The sequence below is a fragment of the Lycium ferocissimum genome, chromosome 7 (assembly GCF_029784015.1).
Source record: "Lycium ferocissimum isolate CSIRO_LF1 chromosome 7, AGI_CSIRO_Lferr_CH_V1, whole genome shotgun sequence".
Classification (NCBI taxonomy): Eukaryota; Viridiplantae; Streptophyta; class Magnoliopsida; order Solanales; family Solanaceae; genus Lycium; species Lycium ferocissimum.
The window spans coordinates 10262451-10282281 of NC_081348.1; the positions used below are offsets into that span (position 1 = coordinate 10262451).

Below are 19831 nucleotides of genomic sequence, written 5' to 3' on the forward strand. Positions count from 1 at the left end.
TCATTAACCCATAATTTCAAAAAGTTCTATAGGTTCAACATTATTAAAATAATCAAATCCATCAAATTTAATCTGTTCACGAGTCTCGGTCTCTCTATTGTTGCTGGACAGCTTAGATTAGGGAAAGAAAAATGTGAGTTATAGCCAATTAGGTACGTTTCTAATGGCTCCCAGTAATCATGTGTTCCTTAAATTCTCATTCTCACACCTTTTTTGCTGCATACTTTTAGTTGCCTCTCCCTGCAGCCAACTACCAACCACCCCATTGAAAAAAAATACAAACTTAGCAATCTGCTAAGCTTCTGTTTTAGTCACCCTATTACGTCCTAAGCATTTTTCTTTTATCTTGATCTGTACTTGGTAGCTGCAACATTAATTGAGGTCGTTACTCCACTCATGCAGGTCTATTTTGTGTCCTTTCTTCTAGTACTACTTCTTTGCTGGAAGTTACAGTGACTACTCTATGAGCTCTGTTTGGACCGACTTATAAACTGGTGTTTGTTATATACTTGAGTTGAGTATTTTTGTGCTGAGGCAGAGGAGTTGAAAAAATGAGCATGACCATGTTTGGTTTGAAGGTAGAGGAAGGAAAAGAAGGCCAAAATGGACAGCCATCTATTGGTCCTGTTTATCGAAATCCAATAGCTCAAAATGGTTTTCCTCCAGCTGATCCTGATTTGTCTACAGCTTGGCAGCTTTTTAGGTAACTTTCCCTTCAACGTCCACAAGAATCAGTGAAAAAGAATGAACTTTTGAGCATCTACTTAAAATGAAAACTGTTGAATTGCGTTAACATTTCATCTAAATGAGCCAAGAATGTGAGAGAAAATTCCATAGACCTACAAAGCTTAAGCTGTATAACTTAAGCGAAAACAAGAAAGCGGCAAACGCCATCTCCTTTTAGATTTTCTTGTTTGCTTTCTCCATTATTTCTGTATCCAATGTTAGTAAACCATAGATGTTTATTCCTGTCAGTTTAGTTACGTGGATTGAAAGAAGAAAAAGTTAAAATTTATTCTTTTGATCAACAGAGCAGCCGTAGAAAAATATCCAGGGAATAGAATGCTGGGATGGCGTGATTTTAAGGATGGAAAGGTGGTGTACAACGTTATCTACTTATCTGGTTTTCTGTCATGCTTAATGTCAGTGGAATATAAAATGTTTCTCTGTATTTACTCACCATCTTCTCGTTTTTTCTTTTTCTTTTCCATTTTCTAAAATAGTGGGGTCCTTATAACTGGAAAACCTACAAAGAAGCTTATGAAGAGACTTTGCAGACTGGTTCTGCATTACGGGCTCACGGTGTTGAACCTGTAAGTAATAGACTCTTAAAAGTTTTATCCGCTTAGCTTCTTAAGAATGTCACGTAAATCAAATATAATATTGTTCGAATGTGTAACAGGGTGCTCGAATTGGAATATATGGAGCCAATTGTCCTCAGTGGATAGTAACAATGGAGGTTTGTCTATGTTCTGGACCATGTGTAAACATAATACGTTTAATTTTGTCAAAAGAACTATCCATTGACATCATTTAATAAGGCGATTTAATTTGTTTGCAGGCTTGCAGTGGCTACAGTTTAATATGCGTCCCTCTCTATGATACCCTTGGTAAATAATGGTTCCACAGTCTCCCACTTATATTATGTTGTCTGGATAACAGCAGCAAATGCTGGTCTTGTTTTCATGATTTAAGGTCATTGCAATTCACTAGATAAAAGAAAATAAATTATGAGGTCAATATCAAAATAGACATTTGCCTGTGATGTCCTGGAAGGTATTAACTGAGAATTTGGTTTCTCTCTAACTTCCATTGCTTTATGCTGATGTAGGACCCGGCGCTGTGGATTTTATTATTGAACATGCTGAGGTTGATATCGTTTTTGTTCAAGACAAGAAAGTGAAAGAAGTGAGGATCATCTAAAGCACCTTAATTTTTTCTTGTGTTTCATTACTATTGACCTTTACTACTTGATTTGGCATTTTTAAGTTTTAAATGGTTCTGTTCGATGTCATCTTTGCAGCTTCTAAATTCAGAGTGCAAACATGCTAAACGCCTGAAATGTAAGTCTGCCAGTGTATTGGTTGCAGCTTCCAGATTGGAATTTTTTATTGAGTTTGCTTGTGGTTGCAGTGCTCGTGTGTTTCACTTCGCTACAGCAGGAAGAGAAGGATAAGGCAGTTTCTTTGGGTATTAAGCCATACTCTTGGAATGAATTCCTCAACATGGTAATTTACTGAAAGTTTCTTCAGCTCATTATTTTACTTCGTGTCTTCTTCATTTGATCAGTATTACCATTGAAACGCTCCTTTAGCACTATTGCACCTATTGCCTAACATTATTGATAACGGAAAGCACAAAAAAATATGCTTTCCAAAGCAAGAAGCCAAGAACAAGGGATTAAGGGTGACCTTTTGATTTTCTGGGGGCTGTTCATTTTGAAGAATATTTAATACCTTTTGTTTTTCCAGGGTAAAGAGAATCCATCAGAGCCTTCACCGCCACAGCCATTTGACATATGTACAATCATGTACACTAGTGGAACTAGCGGGGAACCTAAAGGTGTAATATTGACTCATGAAAATATGACAGCATCTGTAACAGGAGTTGATCATTTTATGGAAATTTTTGAAGACAAGGTAAGTAAAAATCCTTTTCCTACAATTTCAGGTCATCTCTTACTTGTATATGAATCTGTATCTTATCAGGATTTCCCATTCTAAGTTCTACTCATAATTGACTTTCAATGCTCTTTTATAATTGTGTTGGCAATCTCTTAAGCCTTATGATTCTTGTATATTTAGATTTAGACAAATTATCAGAAGTGCCAAAATTTATTGTTTTAACTAATGTTTGATCTCTTGATAGATGACAGTGGATGATGTGTACATATCTTTCCTACCACTTGCGCATATACTTGATCGGATGATTGAAGAACATTTCTTCCATAAGGGTGCTTCTGTCGGATACTTCCATGGGGTAAGGTGTCGGAATGCGTTATGACAAGTTCAATATCTGGCTACACTCAACTTCAAGAAACTGAATGTAGCTTGGAGCTTTCAATTCTGCGTTCGAGTCTTAATTTTTTTAACTTAATGACTACCAAAACTTTGATGCTTCTTGTTGTTTTTGTATTCAAGAATATCAATGAGATACAAGAAGACATGATGGAGTTGAAGCCAACCTTTTTGGCTGGAGTACCTCGAGTTTATGAAAGGATCCATGAAGGCATGAAAATCTTAGCTTTTTCTTGAGTTATATAGATGCTACTTGTAAACAATTTGAATTATGGTAATCAAGTCTCAAATTATGCTTATCAGGTGTATTGAAAGCACTTGAAGAGCTCAATCCCTTCAGGAGGAGCATGTTCCACTTGCTATATAACTTGTAATATTCTATTCTATTTGTTCTATTCAAACTTTTACATTCTATTGTCCGGCAATCCTTTTCTGATTCCCATCTCAAAAATCAGCAAGCTTAAATGGATGAATCTTGGGTACAAACAGAAGAATGCTTCGCGACTGGCTGATCTGCTAGCTTTTAGAAAGGTTGTATCTTTTCCTAATTATTATGGAAACCAGAATATATAAGCATTTCTTTAGAACTTCTTTAAATGGCAGTAGCATATTTATATGTTTAATGGGCCTACTTTAATATATAAGAACTTCAACTACCCAAAAAAACTTATGTTGCTTTTTTCTGCATTGATCTTTCAACTTTTGAGGAGGTATATTCAGTTATGGACAAGGAAAAGATAGTTACATGTCTCCTGACTCATTTATTCGTCTTGTTGTTTAGGTAAAGAATAGGCTAGGTGGCAGGATTCGCCTCATAGTCTCCGGTGGTGCTCCCTTAAGCAGTGAGGTGGAACAATTCTTGCGGGTTACCTCATGTGGATTTGTCCTACAAGGCTACGGTAAATCCATCTTTTTTTCCAGGAAATGAAGAACCAACAGAAGAAAAATTTGATCTGTTAATATAACTTGATAGTGAACTCACTTAGACTAGCTATGACTGTGTAGTTGTCAATATGAGCAATGTGATGCAGAGGATGAGCTGTCTTACCTCATTCTATGAGCCAAAACATCCATACTAAATAAAACATGTCTTAGTAGGCGTTTGGCCAACCCATGGTTTCAAACCACTGTTTGGACATACGTTTGGTACCATGGTTTGAAACCATGGTTTCAACTTTTTAAAATATAAAATTTAATCCATAAGTTTATATTTTGTAAAAAAAAACTCATAAGTTGATAGATATTTTTAACAATTACCCCCATCAATCATTTACCAATCTCATTAACTTCCACCAACCTTTATTTATGTCTACCAACCTTTAATTTATGTGGGAAGATTATATTAAAGAGTAGCTACATTACTATTCATGTTAAATTTTCATTGAACTAAAAGTTTGATTAATTGATGTTGCATTTTTTAGAAAGCCAAACTAATTTTGTTATAAACTATAATTTGCTCATTTGGTAAGATTATCTAAGAATTGAGAATGTTTTGATAGTTTTCACAATTTGTGGGGTTTTTATGTCTATAAGAAAAAATACAACGTAAAATGTTCAAATTGTATGTCCAAACATGGTTTCAAACCATGTCCAAACGTGGCAAGTCAACGTGCCTATGTTTAAACTATTATTTTTCCTCTCCGAAACTGAAACTTCTCAAAGTAGAAGTTTTCTTTTATCTTTTTATTATTCTGATTATAGCTATAGTGAATATTAAGTTTTTATTAAAATCGAGACAGAGACGAGAATTTAGAGAGACAAGAATAATGGGAGAATTCTTTCTGCCCTTCATTCATCTTAATGATCTCCTTATATACAAGGTCCTCCTTGCCCTAGTCTAATAAGGTAACCCTATTCTAAAAGAACTAAAATCCTATTTTACCATAATTACAAATTCATCATAAATAACTATTACAACTATACTAGGATAGGGTTCCTACCGACACACTGACGTGGCCGGACAAATTGTTCCGGTCACATCCTGTCTCAATACCCCCCTCAAGTTGGAGCATGAGGGTTTCGAAGCCTAACTTGCCAAGTAAATACTGATGCTGCGATTTTCCTAAAGTGTTTGTAAACACATCGGCCAATTGCTAACTGGTAGGCACATAACTAGGAAGTATGATTCCGGACTGCAGAGCTCCCGGACATAGTGACAGTCGACTTCAATGTGTTTAATCCGTTCATGAAACACCAGATTTCGCGCAATATACAATGCCGCTTGACTATCACAGTACATTTTCACCGGAGATTTATGTTCAACCCAAACTATGCAAAATTCCCTTTAGCTATTTCAACTCACAGACTGTAATTGTCATTGATCGATATTCCGCCTTTGCTGACGAGCGAGAGAAAATGTGTTGCTTCTTGTTTTTCCATGATACGGGTGGATTCCTTGGGAGATAAACCAACTGGTAAGTGATTTTCGAGTCAACGGACAACCATCCCAGTCCGAATCACACCATCCGTACAACTGGAGATCACAATCTCTTCTCATCACAATGCCTTGCCCTGGGTTCTTCTTCAAGTAGCGTACCACCAAGAGAGCCGCGTACCAGTGTGCTTCCTTCGGTTGCTGCATAAATTGGGACAGAACATGCATGCAATACGACAACTCAAGTCTCGTAAAATTGAGGTATAGTAGTCTACCGACTAGACGTCGGTATGGTTCCGAATCTCCTAATAAGGCTCCTTTGGCGCCGCCAAACCGTGATTATGTTACATAAGAGTATTGATTGGTTTAGCTCCGAGTAAACCGAACTTAGAGATTATATCCAAAGTATATTTTTGTTGACAGAGAAATAACCCAGTTGGTCCACTTGCAACTTCAACTCCCAGAAAGTAGTTCAGAGGGCCCAAATACTTCATGTGAAAACATGCGCGTAGGTAGTCTTTGAATCATTCAATGGCACTATGATCGTTGCCGGAGATAATCAAGTCATCCACATAGACTAAGACGTTAAGTTGCATACCTCCTCGATGCATTGTGAAGAGAGAGTAGTATGAGTATATTTCATCAAAGCACTTGACAATTTCGCAAACCAGCACTTTCAAACCATATAAAGATTTCCAGAGTGGACATACTTGGCCCGGACCAGGAACACGAAATCCCGGTGGCAATTTCATATAAACTTCCTCCGTAAGGTCGCCGTGCAAGAAGGCATTATGAACATCCATCGGATGCAACTCCTAATTTCGTGCAGCCACAAATGTCCCAGAACGGTTACTACCTTAGCAACCGGAGCAAACATTTCATTGTAATCAATTCCTTCCTCCGGTGTATTTTCGAAAATGACCAACTGAGCTTTATATCGCTCGATTGTGCCGTCAGAGTTGTACTTGATCTTGTATACCCATCTACATCCGAGTGCTTTCTTATCCGGTGGCAATGTTTCTAACGTTCACATTTCATTATCCTCCAATGCTTGGATCTTTTGCTGCATGGCCTTATGCTTGGATCTCTTGCTGCATAGCCTTTCTCTAATGGTTCATTTTTCATTGCCTCCGAGAAGGTTTTTGGCTCGGTTCCTGTGGTGATCGCTGCCAGGAAGCTTTAGTGTTGCAAGGAAAAATTATCATAAGATATATAGTGAGCTAAAGGATAAGGCGCACCTGAGGGTTGCTAAGGATTGGGCGGACGCGTTGATGGACTTTCTTTCCGGAATGTTTCAGTGACGCAGTTGCGCAACCAAATCGATTCATGCTTCTGACGTTTACCCCGACCCAATTGTTCCTCTAGTGGCATATCGTTGGCCCGAATACCTTCCGTTTGTACTTCTTCCACATTTTCTCTATTTGGACCGGCATCTATCCGGTCTAATCCTGGCTGATCCGTAGGTTCGGTATCCAGTGTCTGTATTTTGTCCATTCAAGTTCCGTTCGCACTGACATTATCAGTCTGCTTTTTATCGAAGTTGTGTTAGTTCCTTCCTCCGTTTCGACCGGGATCACTTTTCTGTTGTCGACTAAGTTACCAGATCCTACAAAAGAAAGGGTAACTTAGTCTCGTAGAAGTCCACATCTCTTGAGACTAAATATTCATCATTCTCTAAGTCATACAATCTCCAACCCTTCTGTCCATAGGGGTATCCCAAGACGACACACCTATGACTTCGACTTTCAAACTTATCTCTCATTATTCCCTTGGTGTGTGTATAACATAGTGACCCTAGCACCCTTAAGTGATCATAACGGGGCTCCTCACCGTATAAAATTTCATAGGGGGTTTTTCCATTCAAAACCGAAGATGGTGTTCTATTGATCAAGTACCCCACAGTCAAGACATATTCTCCCCAGAATTTGATTGGAAGATGACCCTGAAATCTTAATGCTCGCGCCACATTAAGAATGTGAAGGTAATTTCTTTCAACTCTTCTATTCTACTGTGGTGTCCCTGTGCAAGAAGTTTGGAAAAGAATTCCATGTTCGAAGAAGTAAGTCTTTATACATGTGAACTCAGTTCTGCTATCACTTCTAACGATCTTCACCCTCTTACCAAACTGCCTATCAACCAGGGCCAAGAAATTTTTCAAGGTATGTGATACTGCTTTCTTATCGACTAAAAGGAAAATCCATTCGGCTCGTGAACAATCATCCACAACAGTAAAAAAAATTCGAAGCACCACAAGAAGAAGGGGTTCTATACGGTCCCTATAAATCACAATGAATCATATCAAAAATCTCAAAAGTTATGTTATCACTTAAAGGAAAAACACTTCTTGTTCTTTATTTAATCTTGTACTACTATCTTTTAAGCCTAATGCCGTAATGGACTTCATTACTTGTGCTGAAGGATGACCTAACCGTTTGTCCAAAAGATCAAACCAATTGATTGCCTCCGCTTTCATAGCTTGTATCCTCGGCACATTTCGAAAATAGTAAAGTCCACCTCGATGGTCACCCGTTCCAAGCAGCTTTCTCGTTGTGGGGTCCTGTATAGCACACATAATTTTGTTAAATTTTACATCACAATCTAAATGATCAACAAGTTGTGACACAAAAATTAAATTGCATGTTAAATCCGGAATGTAAAGGACATCCTTCAACCAAATCCTATTATTTAGCCTGGTTGTTCCTTCTCTCGTGGCAACCGAGCTACTCCTATCCAGAAGCCGAACCGGACACTCAGGAATGTCCTGCTGATCGCTCAGTTCATCCGGATTACCTGCCACATGGTTGGTAGCGCCGGAGTCAATAATCCAAGATGAGTTTTCGGTCTTACCATCTATATTTTCATTTGGGTTTATTCCTTGTGAATTCAGCACGTGAATCACGGTCTTCCGGATATCTTCGCTCAAATTGTGAGGTCCTGTCCAACCTGTGTTCACCGGTCCTATCTCTGCCTGAGTTCCTTCTTTGGCCACCACGGTATTAGCCCGGTAGTTGCCTCTTCCACGATCGAATCCCGGTCCTATCTCTGCCTGAGTTCCTTATTTGGCCACCACGGTATTAGCTTGGTAGTTACCTCTTCCACGATCGAATCCCGGTCCACCCCTTTAATGTTATTGTTGTTCTCGTCCTCTTCCTCCGATTTTTTATCTCTTTTTTTGATTTCTCGACCACCAATCTGAATGGCCAATGAGTCGAAAACATCCGTCCACAACGTGTCCGGATCTCTTGCAATGTATGCAGAATGCACATCTTTCTTCCCTTCACCATGGTCACGGTGAGGTTTCCCCCTTGTACGGTAAAAGTCATGGTTTCACTCCAGTCCTCCGTTTTTTCGTGTGATTCCTCTCGCACGCTTTTCTTGCACCAGCTTCGAATAAACCTTGTTTAATGATGACAACGGCTCCTGGGCCAGTATGTTCGACCTCACCGTTCAATACATTGCTTTATCCAATCCCATGAGGAAAAGATGCAATTTTTCTTCTTCTCTTTTGGTTTCTAGGGCTGTCCTTAGATTGCATGTGCACTTTCTGCATTTGCAAGTCGGAATTTGTTCGTAATTTGTCAATTCCTCCACAGCTTAGTGAGTTTTCCATAGTAATCCCCTATGGTCCTTCCCTTCTGCTTGCATTCCATGAGTTCCACCTTTAGTCGTTGCATTTGAGGGCCGTTGATAACAGCGAACCATTCTCGGATGTTGGTCCATAATTCTTCCGCTTTCTCTTTATGTGAAATCGTCGAGCTAAGCGTTGGTTCTATGGTGTTGCGAATCCATGCCACCAATAGTGAATTTATAGTCCACCAATCTTCCAAGTCTGGCGACTCTTCATCCGACTTCTTGATCGTACCGTCAACTAAGCCAAATTTCTTCCTTGCTCTTAGGGCTGTCCTCATGGATTTAGCTCATTCTTCATAATTTTCACCCTTCACCTTGTGTCATCACAATTCATTGGTTATTCCTGTCATAAAGAGAGATTGTTTTTCTTTGGGTTTTGTTTTCTTCACCGGCGATTCCTTTATTTATCACCAGTTTCTTCGTCACCTGCCATTGTTTTAGGGGTTTTGTGTTCTTTCTAACATGGCTCTGATACCATGTTAAAATCGAGACAGGGACGAGAATTTAGAGAGACAAGAATAATGGGAGAATTCTTTCTGCCTTTCATTCATCATAATGACATCCTTATATACAAGTAAGGTGCCCCTTGCCCTAGTCTAATAAGGTAACCCTATTCTAAAAGAACTAAAATCCTATTTTACCATAATTACAAATTCACCATAAATAACTATTACAATTATACTAGGATACGATTTCTACCAACTCACGGTTTTACCGACACCGACGTAACCGGAAAAACTGTCCGATCACATTCGGTCTCAATAGTTTTATGCTCATGGTTAACATTATAACTTGCTCCAGTGACGGAGGCAGAAATTCAAAAAACAATTCTTATGTCAAGGGGACATATATATGCAAAACAATTCATTTTTGCCTTATACCCCTATTCCTCAGCCCTGACCTGTTGAGTTGCTAATTCCACTTTGATTTTACACTCTCCTTTTGTAATCCAAAGTATCTTCTGTAGGTTTGACAGAGACTTGTGGTTTGGCCACCATTGGGCATCCAGATGAAATGTGCATGCTTGGAACTGTTGGTCCACCCTTTGTCTTCACAGAAGTTCGTCTGGAGGAAGTTCCTGAAATGGGCTATGATCCCCTAGGAGACCCTCCTCGGGGAGAGATATGCGTGAGAGGGAGGACCACTTTTACTGGATACTACAAAAATCCAGAGTTGACAAGAGAGGTCATCAAAGATGGATGGTTTCATACAGGTTGAGTTTATATTTACTGTATGCTAAGAATATCGTTTCACTACCTATGAAATACGTCTTTACATTATCTACATTATACTTATCCTTTGAGCAAATCCAGGTGACATCGGAGAAATGTTGCCTAATGGAGTTGTCAAAATCATTGATCGAAAGAAAAATGTTATAAAGCTATCCCAAGGAGAATATGTTGCACTGGAATATCTGGAGAAAGTTTATGGTATTGCGCCCATCGTTGAAGATGTGAGCACCATTATATAATATTCAAGTTTATCAAAAGCTGATTCATTGGAATTATTATATCCATCTAATTTGTGTACTTACAGATATGGGTATATGGGGACAGCTTCAAGTCCATGCTGATAGCAGTTGTGGTGCCACATGAAGGGAACACCAAAAAATGGGCTGATCAAAATGGGCACAAGGGTTCAATTCCTCAACTTTGTTCCCTCCATGAGCTAAACCAATATGTCCTCCTTGAGCTGAAGTCTGCTGCAGAAAGAAACAAGGTCAGGAAATTACAATTTTTTTCTTAGTTCTTAGGTCTTGTGGAGTAGTATTGGAATAATGATTTGATTATTCTATGAAAACCAGCTAAGAGGTTTCGAGAACATCAAAGGCGTGATTCTGGAACCTCAACCCTTTGAGTTTGACAAGGACGTGGTAACAGCAACAATGAAAAAGAGAAGGGAGAGATTGCTTAAGCGTTACAAGGTGATCATCAATGAGTTCCCGGCTTGCTCTTCTTAACTAGTTTGTCCATATTTATTCAGTTATTTAGAAGGAGAGAATTTGACCATAACCAAATTTGATACTCATTATGGTTTGTTTTTCCAAACCGCAGGTGGAGATTGATGACCTCTACCAAAGTCTTAATGCAGCAGCTAAACGCTAATATGTTTTTGAATGCGGAGGCAGTGCTTTGATCTACTGAGTGATATGTGGAGCTATGTGCTGAAAAAGTTTTAACTTATACATATATTGATTTATTGCCTGGTATAATAGCGATTTGTACGAATAATCATCAGTATTGTTGTCTTACATTTCTGAATTAAGCACCTTTATGGAATCTTCTGGCAGTCATCTCTCTCTCTCTCTCTCTCTCTCCCTCTCCACACACACACACACACACACTATTAGACATACTGCATAAGATGTGCAGACAGTCTGTGATCATTCATATTTAAGCCACAAAATCTGGTACAGATGCATCATAACACTGATTTGCATGACCATACCGCAGTATGCTCTGCTTTCAAAATCTATGGTGACATAGAGTGTGCAAAAACTAATTGGATTAAAGAAAAAATGCATGCCAGGGAGAGTGTTAGTATTGGTTTTATGAAGTTGTCAACGGTTTTATGAAGTTGTCAACTTTCCTTAACAAAATTTCTTGCATAGCACCTAAAATTTGTAGTGTTGTTCTTATGATGTTGTCATACAGAAAAATACCAAGAAGTGGCAGCCATATACAATGGGCTAATATTCCTCAGCACTCAATATTGTGTAGCCTTCTAAATCTTAATTGAAGGTCGCAAAGCATTTAGAGAAGCTGAATTTCAACGAAATGCTATGGATTTTAGGACTACTATCATGAGGAGGACGACAAACCTACTCTGCTTGGCCTATATTAAAAATAAGTTTCAATCTCTGGCTACGTTGGTATTATATTACTAAGTAGATGGTTCATAACAAGTTACATGCTTGTGATCCACAAATACAGGTAGGACCGACATTCTAGAACTATTACTTTGGTTTTCTGTACGTCTATTTGCGAGATTCGCCATTGGTTCGTCCCAGTAGATGTATAATTTATACATTTTCCCAAAGGAGCATTCCAGGAATTTATCCTACTTTATTTTTCCTTCTATTCGAAAAATAAAGAAATGACTAATATATCTTAGATAAATATGTATTTACCAAAAAAAAAAAAAAAAATCTTCTTAAATCATCCTAGCAGAGGTAGCATGATAGAGAGCAAAGTGAAACATTCACAAAATAAATAGTGTTAAGAGAGAGAAAGAAAGGTGCAAAATGCGGTTCCCAAGCTTCTAGTGCCCAAATTTCCCTTTTTCTCCTGCCTGTTAGTTGTTGAATTATGATAATAAAGAGTAAAGGTCTTTCTTTGCTGGGAGAAAGGACACCTCTGCCTTTTTGATAAATGGCCGTTGCACCCAAAGCCCAAAGGCATGCACAATGGAATTGTATACAAGTTCCTGCTGCTCTTCTGAACTCTTTCACCCTTCCAGTTGAAAAAACTTTGTATTAAGTCTAGGGCCATCACCACTTGAAACTAGGGGTCCGGATGGTACGGTATTTGAAACTTCGATACGGTAAATTCGGTTTTGATTTTTAAAAATACTATAGTATTATCACACTGAATTAATTCGGTATGGTTAGGTATTTTTAAGTTCAGGTTTAATATTTTGCTGGACGGTAATTCGGTAACCATAATTTGTTCGATATTGACTTACATATACTCATACTTATAATAGAGAATTATGGCTTCGGCTATTCAAGAAACGTCTCAATTATATTATACTAACACCTTAAAATATTCAAAAGAAAGTATAAGCAATACCCTTCGTAAATCAATTACACAAAAAGAATATTTCAATTAAGATTAGATTAATCAAAATTTCAACGTCTAAACAATTAGTTTTATACTAATGTACTAGTTTATGTATTTGTTGGTATTAAAATACTCATATATAATTGTATATGTAACAATATATAATTGTATATGTAACTTATATACTTCGGTACGATATTCGGTACTTCGGTACCTCACCGAATACCAAACTTTCCTAAAATTCATATCAAATACCAGAATAACAAAATCGCAGTACAAAAAAATTCGATTTCGATATGATAATCGGTATATGTTGTACCATGCCCACTCCTACTTAGAAACTGCATAAAGCCAGGAACATGTAACAAAATCACTCTTCCAACTCAACAGTAACAAACTTCTTCCTTTACATCACTTTTAAGTATTTTTAAATTGCTTAACTCCCAGCTGGCAGACAGTCGTGAATACACCAATTTCAACCCGAATTACCGTTCTTAGAATCAAGCAGCAATAGGATCGATGTGCTGCGAAAAAAAAAAAAAATTAAGGCTAACTTGGCTAATAACAGGGACAAGAGTTCTAAGAAAAAAAGACACTGGATTTTTCACTTTCATAACATCAAATATAGCTTCAAGAATTAGCAATTTTTTACATCTTTAATTCATTTTTTTACATTTTTAATTCATACTCTTATCATACAAGATCTTGCTTTACTAATAGAATTGTTAGGAGTAGAACCAACAGTGCAGGAAATCCTTCGAGATGCTATGCAGCCTTATTTAGTTAGCTGCTGATTAATCTCAACTGAGTTAATGTAGCGGAAGGGCTACAAGCGTTTACTTCAACAGAGGAAAGAGCTTAAAAAGTTGGTCCAATATCTCAGAACATTGGAGGCAAGGGACAAAAAATAGATTACTCCAGCAAACAAGAAACAGGGTACTAAATAGTTCAGACGGGATCCATATAAACGATTACAGTACATAATAGATGGTACATTAATCTTTAACCTATCTGACAAATTTTGTTCCCAGAGCTCCCATGGAGTGCGCATGCATAAAGGAACTGAAATTATGACGAATATATTCATCTTTTGCTCTTGCTTTCATCTTTTTCTCGCTCCCGCTTCTTGTATAACCGCTCAAGCACTCGTTTTGCCTCGCATTGCGGAAAGTTTGCAAGGTCATAGTAGTGTGGTGCAATATCAACCAACCTGAAAAAAATATCAAAACGGGGGAAAAGAGAATAGCAAGTCAAAATTAGTCACGTATAGGCTATGACCATATTTAGTTCTCAAACAAAGACATTTGTCTACTTGAACGGAATGTCTAACGGAAAGAACATAACAGTGCTAGTTTCAGCCGATTAACAGTACTAATTGAATACTGATTACCAAGACCAATTAGAAAACATTTTGCTGACGTGAATTCAATTTCCAATGAATGAAGTTCTGTAGGAGTCTTGATAGTTGGGATTCAAAAAAGGGTTTGTTATAAATGCTGATTCTGCTTGGGAGAAGAACGTCACAGCACAACTGGCAGAGGTTAAAAAAAAAAAAAAGTATCCTTTTTCCTTTACAGGAAAGGGAGAAGAGCTCTGAGTCATGTTAAAGTAAAATGAGCAATACTTACTAAACGCATATCAGAGGATAAAGCAAACGAAATTTACCATTCACCACGGATATCAGTCACAGTGCGGATGAAATTCCTGCTTGTTAAGACATATTCATTATATATAACCCATTCTGGCTTGTGATCCAGGCAATTTGAAGGATGCAAGTGTACCACCTAAAAAACAGAGATATACACAGCATAATAGTGAGAAATCAACCGCATTGTTGGGCCCACTAAAGCTCTTAGTATGAGTTAATTCCCTATCTAGTACAGACGCTTACTTGATTGTCTTTAACGGTTAGATAATGCCCAGTACGTTCCAGGTGGGCAACCTGCATGAAATACCCAGCTAACATAGCCTTTCTTATGTTCACATAGTAGTCGCGACTGTTGAAGTCTGTGCTGCATAACTTGAGGTTGAACCTGGCCATTATGCGAGCAAGCTGTTGCCTCACATTGTCAGCTGATTTGAGAGCCCTCTGATTGATGAAATTCTCATAACACCATTGAGGGTCCTCCTCTGAGATACCATTACCATCAAAAGCCATAATCAGGGTTAGAAGTGTGTTCTAAATTTGAACTTCTTAAGGAGATACTATATACTAGAATATAGGAACTGAGTACAGATACTTACGGTTTTGCTTGTAGGCATGATACACGTTCAGCAACGTCAAATGATCTCCATCGATGTGACCGAACCGATTCTTTGCTTCATCCGCAGCTTTTTGAGCCTCCCTAGGCCGGACAAAGCAATTGGGTACTAGAGAAAAAATTGGTTATCACAGAGGAGGCCCACTGTAGGTCAGCAGATGCATACAGGCGAGACGACACCATTTGCTTGATGAGAGAATACTGAGAAACTGCAACTATCTCCATCAGCACTTACTTAGAAATATCTATGGCACATGCCAACCGGGGGCATGGAACCCAGACAAGACAGTTGCTGATGACAACCTAAGAAGACACGTGCAACTAACCCCGCACACATGCACTTGCATGCATATGTAGTTCAGTTTAGCACATGATATCATATGCACAGGCAAATGTCTATGCACATGAACAAGGCGGCATGGTGAAGCGGACTAGCATTCCCAAGCCTGACAAACTCTTGACATAGAACAAAGACAAGACACGACGACCAACAAAAAGGAACTAAAATGGCAGGAAACTGTACCTGATAGCATGGCAGATATTGAGAGGATTTCGTTGGAGCAGTTGAATTCTGGGCTTACGACAAGCATTTTCCCCATCTGAGGATCAAGAGGAAATTCACTCATTATCTCACCCAACCTGGTCATGTTTCCCTCATCATCCAATGCTCCCAAGTAATTTAAAACCTCTAGTGCTCTCATCAACGTCTCTGGGGCAGGAGGATCCATAAAATCAAAATGAACCAGGTCATCAATACCTAGCTTCTTCAAAGTTAGAACTGTATTAGCCAAATTTGACCGAAGTATTTCTGGATAGGTCTGTGGTTGAAGATCATTATGAAAGCTTTTCTCGGTGTAAAGTCTAAAGCATTTTCCTGGCTGTGTTCTTCCAGCACGTCCCGATCTCTGGTGTGCACTGGCCTTTGAAATAGGAGACACCAACAAAGATTCAACACGCACCCTTGGGTTATAAACTTTTTGCTTAGCAAATCCTGGATCTATGACATAAACAATGCCATCTATTGTCAAAGATGTCTCTGCAATGTTGGTTGACACAACAATCTTCCTGCCAGGAGGACCACCCTCCACCACCGGTGGTGGGGCTGGTTCAAATATCTTTTGCTGCATAGCTGGGGGAAGTGTCGAATAAAGAGGCACCGGTTTAACGGGGCCTACTTGATCACCCAAATTACCAATCTCCTTAGTGATTTTGCGACAGGCATCTTCAATCTCCTCTTCTCCGGTAAGGAAAACAAGAATGTCACCGGGAGGTTCACACGTGTGTATCTGCACCACAGTCCGAATGGCAGCCTCGAGATAGTCTCTCTCAGGATCCTGAGTGTAAAAGATTTCCACTGGATGGAGCCTTCCAGGAACTTTCATGAGAGGTGCACCAAAGAAGTAGCCCTGAAACTTCTCTGCCTCAAGTGTGGCACTCATAACAACTAGCTTTAGGTCTGGTCTATTTTTCAACACCTCCTTCAGAAGCCCAAATAGGACATCTGTTGCCAAAGTCCTTTCATGAGCTTCATCAAGAATAATTACTTTGTAGCGTTCCAATAGAGGATCTGCCATTGCTTCTCTTAAAAGCATACCATCTGTTAAGTATCTGCACACACACAGACAGAGACCAATTACTAATTCATCAGCAACTAGAGAAGTCAAGAAATTTTTCCTTATAGGGCAAGCAAAATACACAAAAGAAGAAATATTTCCAAGCTACATTATTGGAGAATCTAAAAATATTTTTATCATGTAACAATCTACTCACTTTAAAACAGTTCTAGCACTAGTGCAGTCCTCAAAACGAATGCTATATCCAACTTCTTCCCCAATTGTAACATCCATCTCTTCAGCAACTCGACGAGACACGGACATAGCAGCCACCCTCCGAGGTTGAGTGCAACCAATCATATACTTCCTGCCCTTACCAGCTGTTTCTACTTCAACAGCATCCAAAACAAACTGCGGAATCTGTATTACACAAGGAAATCCTTAAGCAGCAGCTCGATAAAAAACTTGGCTCTCCCGTCAAAGAGAGAGCTTTATCACGAGTGATAAAGTATCTGGGAACATAAACATGAACAAGCAATTGATGAAGCAAGCAGACTATAGAAGAAGCACATGCAGACCACGAAGGGGCTAATTTTGCACGACACACAGTACAATAAGCATCTTGCTTCAAGGAAGAAAAATAAAGGAAAAAGAAAAGAACTTAAGAGGAGTAATTCAACTAAATTCCCAATAATCCATGGAGTTCTGATGTTGGAAAACATGGATTTCTCAGTTTTTTTAATCAAGTAAAAAGTATACAACGACTATAACAAAAGCTAAAGGATCTACAAAATATGACTCTCCACATACAACAAGGAACTTTTCGCTTGCACCAAAATAAAACAAGAGAGTAGAGAGTACTCCTCAACTGAGAGGAACTCGACTCTACGCCTTCAAAAGCTCTCCTATTTCTCTTTGCAAACTACCCACATTATAGCAATTGGAACCACGTTCCAAGCCCTTCGGCTTCTCTTCTTTCTCCCGCTCTTCCAACTGAACATCAAATCTTTCGCAGTTTTTGGCATTGTCCATGGAGTACCAAACCACCTCAACGTGTCTCACCATAACCTCATGGTTACCCCGCAATGTAGAAGAAGATGATTCACATCCTCGCCCGCCTCCTTACAGATGTAACACCAACTGACACAGACAACCTTCCGCTTCCTAAGGTTTTCCGCGGTAAAAATCACTCCTCTAATAGCTAGCCAAGTGAAAATCCCGAAGAATACCCAGACAATGTTATTCTACTACTCTAAAAAAAGAACCCCAAATAGTATCCAACTTCTTTTCTTCTTGTATGTCAAAGTGAACCTCATCATTTGAGGAACTGAGGATGGAAAAGCATATCCAGGTTGACACCTAGGTAAAAGAAGTTTTTTTTAAGTATGATGAATCCTATTAAGGTTCAATTCATTATACAAATAGATTACAATCCTGAACTAGTTGGGGTCAGCTCTCTAGATGCTCTACATACAGTATACTCTAGTTGCACTCATGTCTAACCTAAATTTCTTGCATCATCAAAAATAAAAATAAAAACTCTACGATGAGCCGCAGTATCAAATACACAACAATATCCCTAGAATATATTATCCAAATACTATCAAACTCCCTGCAACATATCACTACTAAAAAATGAACGTCCCATCTAATTTCCAGGTTCAGAATAGCCAAGTGAATCAATCAATCAACTATATGCCTGGAACCATATCATTCCTAGTAAAGAGTTTGTCTTTAAAGCAAATAAATATTATAAAACAAAACAATAACTAATAAGCCTCAATTCCAATTAGTTGTCAGTCAAATTGCAAAGAAGAAGTACTAGTAGTAAATAAAAAGGAAGTTATTAAGACACTTTAGAATATCTAACCTGAGTGGTTTTACCACTACCAGTTTCACCAACCAAGATGAGAGTTTGATTAGATTTCAAAGCCTGTAAAAACTCCTCTTTTTGATGCCATACAGGAAGAGTCTTCCTCTTCTCCAAAATATCATAAAATCTCTGTGAGTAAGGCTTTCCATTCCACTTGTTAATCATGCTGTTTCCACCGTTAATTAAGCTTCCTCCATTCAGTTTCTTCGCCGCTGACGCGTCATCCACCACATCAAACAAACTCACCTTCCTCTTCCTCTCCGTTCCCATGAATCCGATGAAACCGAGAAATCGGAGAAAAGGATTTTAGGTTTCCGAAGAAGACTAGGGTTTTCAGTTTGTGGATTGCATATATAGGAATTTTCTCGCTTCTGTTAACCGCATCAGTTTCGCGGTATAAGGCCCATTCATTGAATGCATTGCCGCCTCTTTATTGGACCAAAGCCCACTAGCAAAACGCAAATAGTACTGTGTACTGGACAGCCTGTTTGCACATAAAGGGCTTCAGGGCCAATTTGCCTGATTGTTCTTATTCGGGGGCTGGTCTTTAATTTTTGTCCCTCAAATTGCTCATCTTTAATTTTTTACCCTTCGCTTAAAATACCTGAGATTCTGGGTTCAAACCCCGCTTAATTAAAAAAGACAAAGTTTTGTTGCAAAATTAAGCCTATTTGGGCTTAAGGCTTAACTTTTGTAGAATGCAGCAGAGTTAATAAAAAAAAAAAATTGCCTTATAAAATTTCGCAAAGCAAACTTTTGCTTTAAGGGTAGAATTTTAAAGGAGACTTTTAAGGCAAATTCTGCCTTGTAAGACAGAATTTTTGCAAAGCCTTGCCTCTCGAAATTGTTTTCTTTTTGACTGAGCGGGGGTTTGAACCCAGAACCTCGGGGTATTTTCGGTCACTTTTTTAAGTGAAGGACAAAAATTAAAGACCAACGCCTTTGAAGGACAATTCGTGCAAAAAATTGGGGCTTAAGTATAGGTTGGCCAAAATCACAATTCGAATATTTTTGGATTTTTGGATTTAGGATTTAACTTTTAGAAATTTTGAATTACGGATTGAATTTCAAATTTGGGACTTCGGATTTTCAGAATATCGGAAGATCCAAAAGTTTTATACCTTCTATTTGTTCATATCAATTAGGCATAAGTATATACACCTATTACTAAGTCCAGTATCCTAATAAATCAGTCAATATGACTTAGAGCCTGTTTGGATGGGCTTAAAAAAAGCAGCTTATAAGCTGGAAACAACTTATAAGCCAAAAAAAGCTACCCCAACTTATTTTTTTTGGCTTATAAGCTGTTTTCAGCTTATAAGCTGCTTTAGATAAGCTAAA

The 19831-nt window shown here is 38.5% G+C and overlaps 2 protein-coding genes across 3 annotated transcripts; one reads left to right on the top strand and one right to left on the bottom strand.

Annotated features, from left to right (window-relative positions):
• The first annotated feature begins 224 nt into the window (after positions 1–224).
• Positions 225–11314, top strand: LOC132063315 (long chain acyl-CoA synthetase 1-like). The gene is made up of 19 exons (XM_059455800.1): positions 225–703; positions 1032–1095; positions 1224–1313; positions 1403–1459; positions 1562–1610; positions 1832–1908; positions 2024–2063; positions 2134–2228; positions 2472–2639; positions 2869–2979; positions 3141–3228; positions 3321–3387; positions 3473–3548; positions 3799–3916; positions 9989–10234; positions 10335–10474; positions 10558–10740; positions 10826–10945; positions 11076–11314. The coding sequence occupies exons 1-19, from the start codon at positions 552–554 to the stop codon at positions 11124–11126; spliced, it is 1992 nt and encodes a 663-aa protein (XP_059311783.1). The 5' UTR covers positions 225–551; the 3' UTR covers positions 11127–11314.
• Positions 11315–13690: 2376 nt separating this feature from the next.
• Positions 13691–18841, bottom strand: LOC132063314 (probable pre-mRNA-splicing factor ATP-dependent RNA helicase DEAH2). Of its 2 annotated transcripts, XM_059455799.1 has the most exons (7): positions 18488–18841; positions 16835–17037; positions 15588–16672; positions 15048–15173; positions 14695–14933; positions 14469–14587; positions 13691–14013 (listed from the first exon to the last, which is right to left on the bottom strand). In XM_059455799.1, the coding sequence occupies exons 1-7, from the start codon at positions 18758–18760 to the stop codon at positions 13887–13889; spliced, it is 2172 nt and encodes a 723-aa protein (XP_059311782.1). In that variant the 5' UTR covers positions 18761–18841; the 3' UTR covers positions 13691–13886. The 2 variants fall into 2 exon arrangements, 1 of the variants encoding a protein (XP_059311782.1); XR_009416366.1 differs by lacking the exons at positions 13691–14013; positions 14469–14587 and having other exon boundaries at positions 14792–14933; positions 15048–15273.
• Positions 18842–19831: the final 990 nt, after the last annotated feature.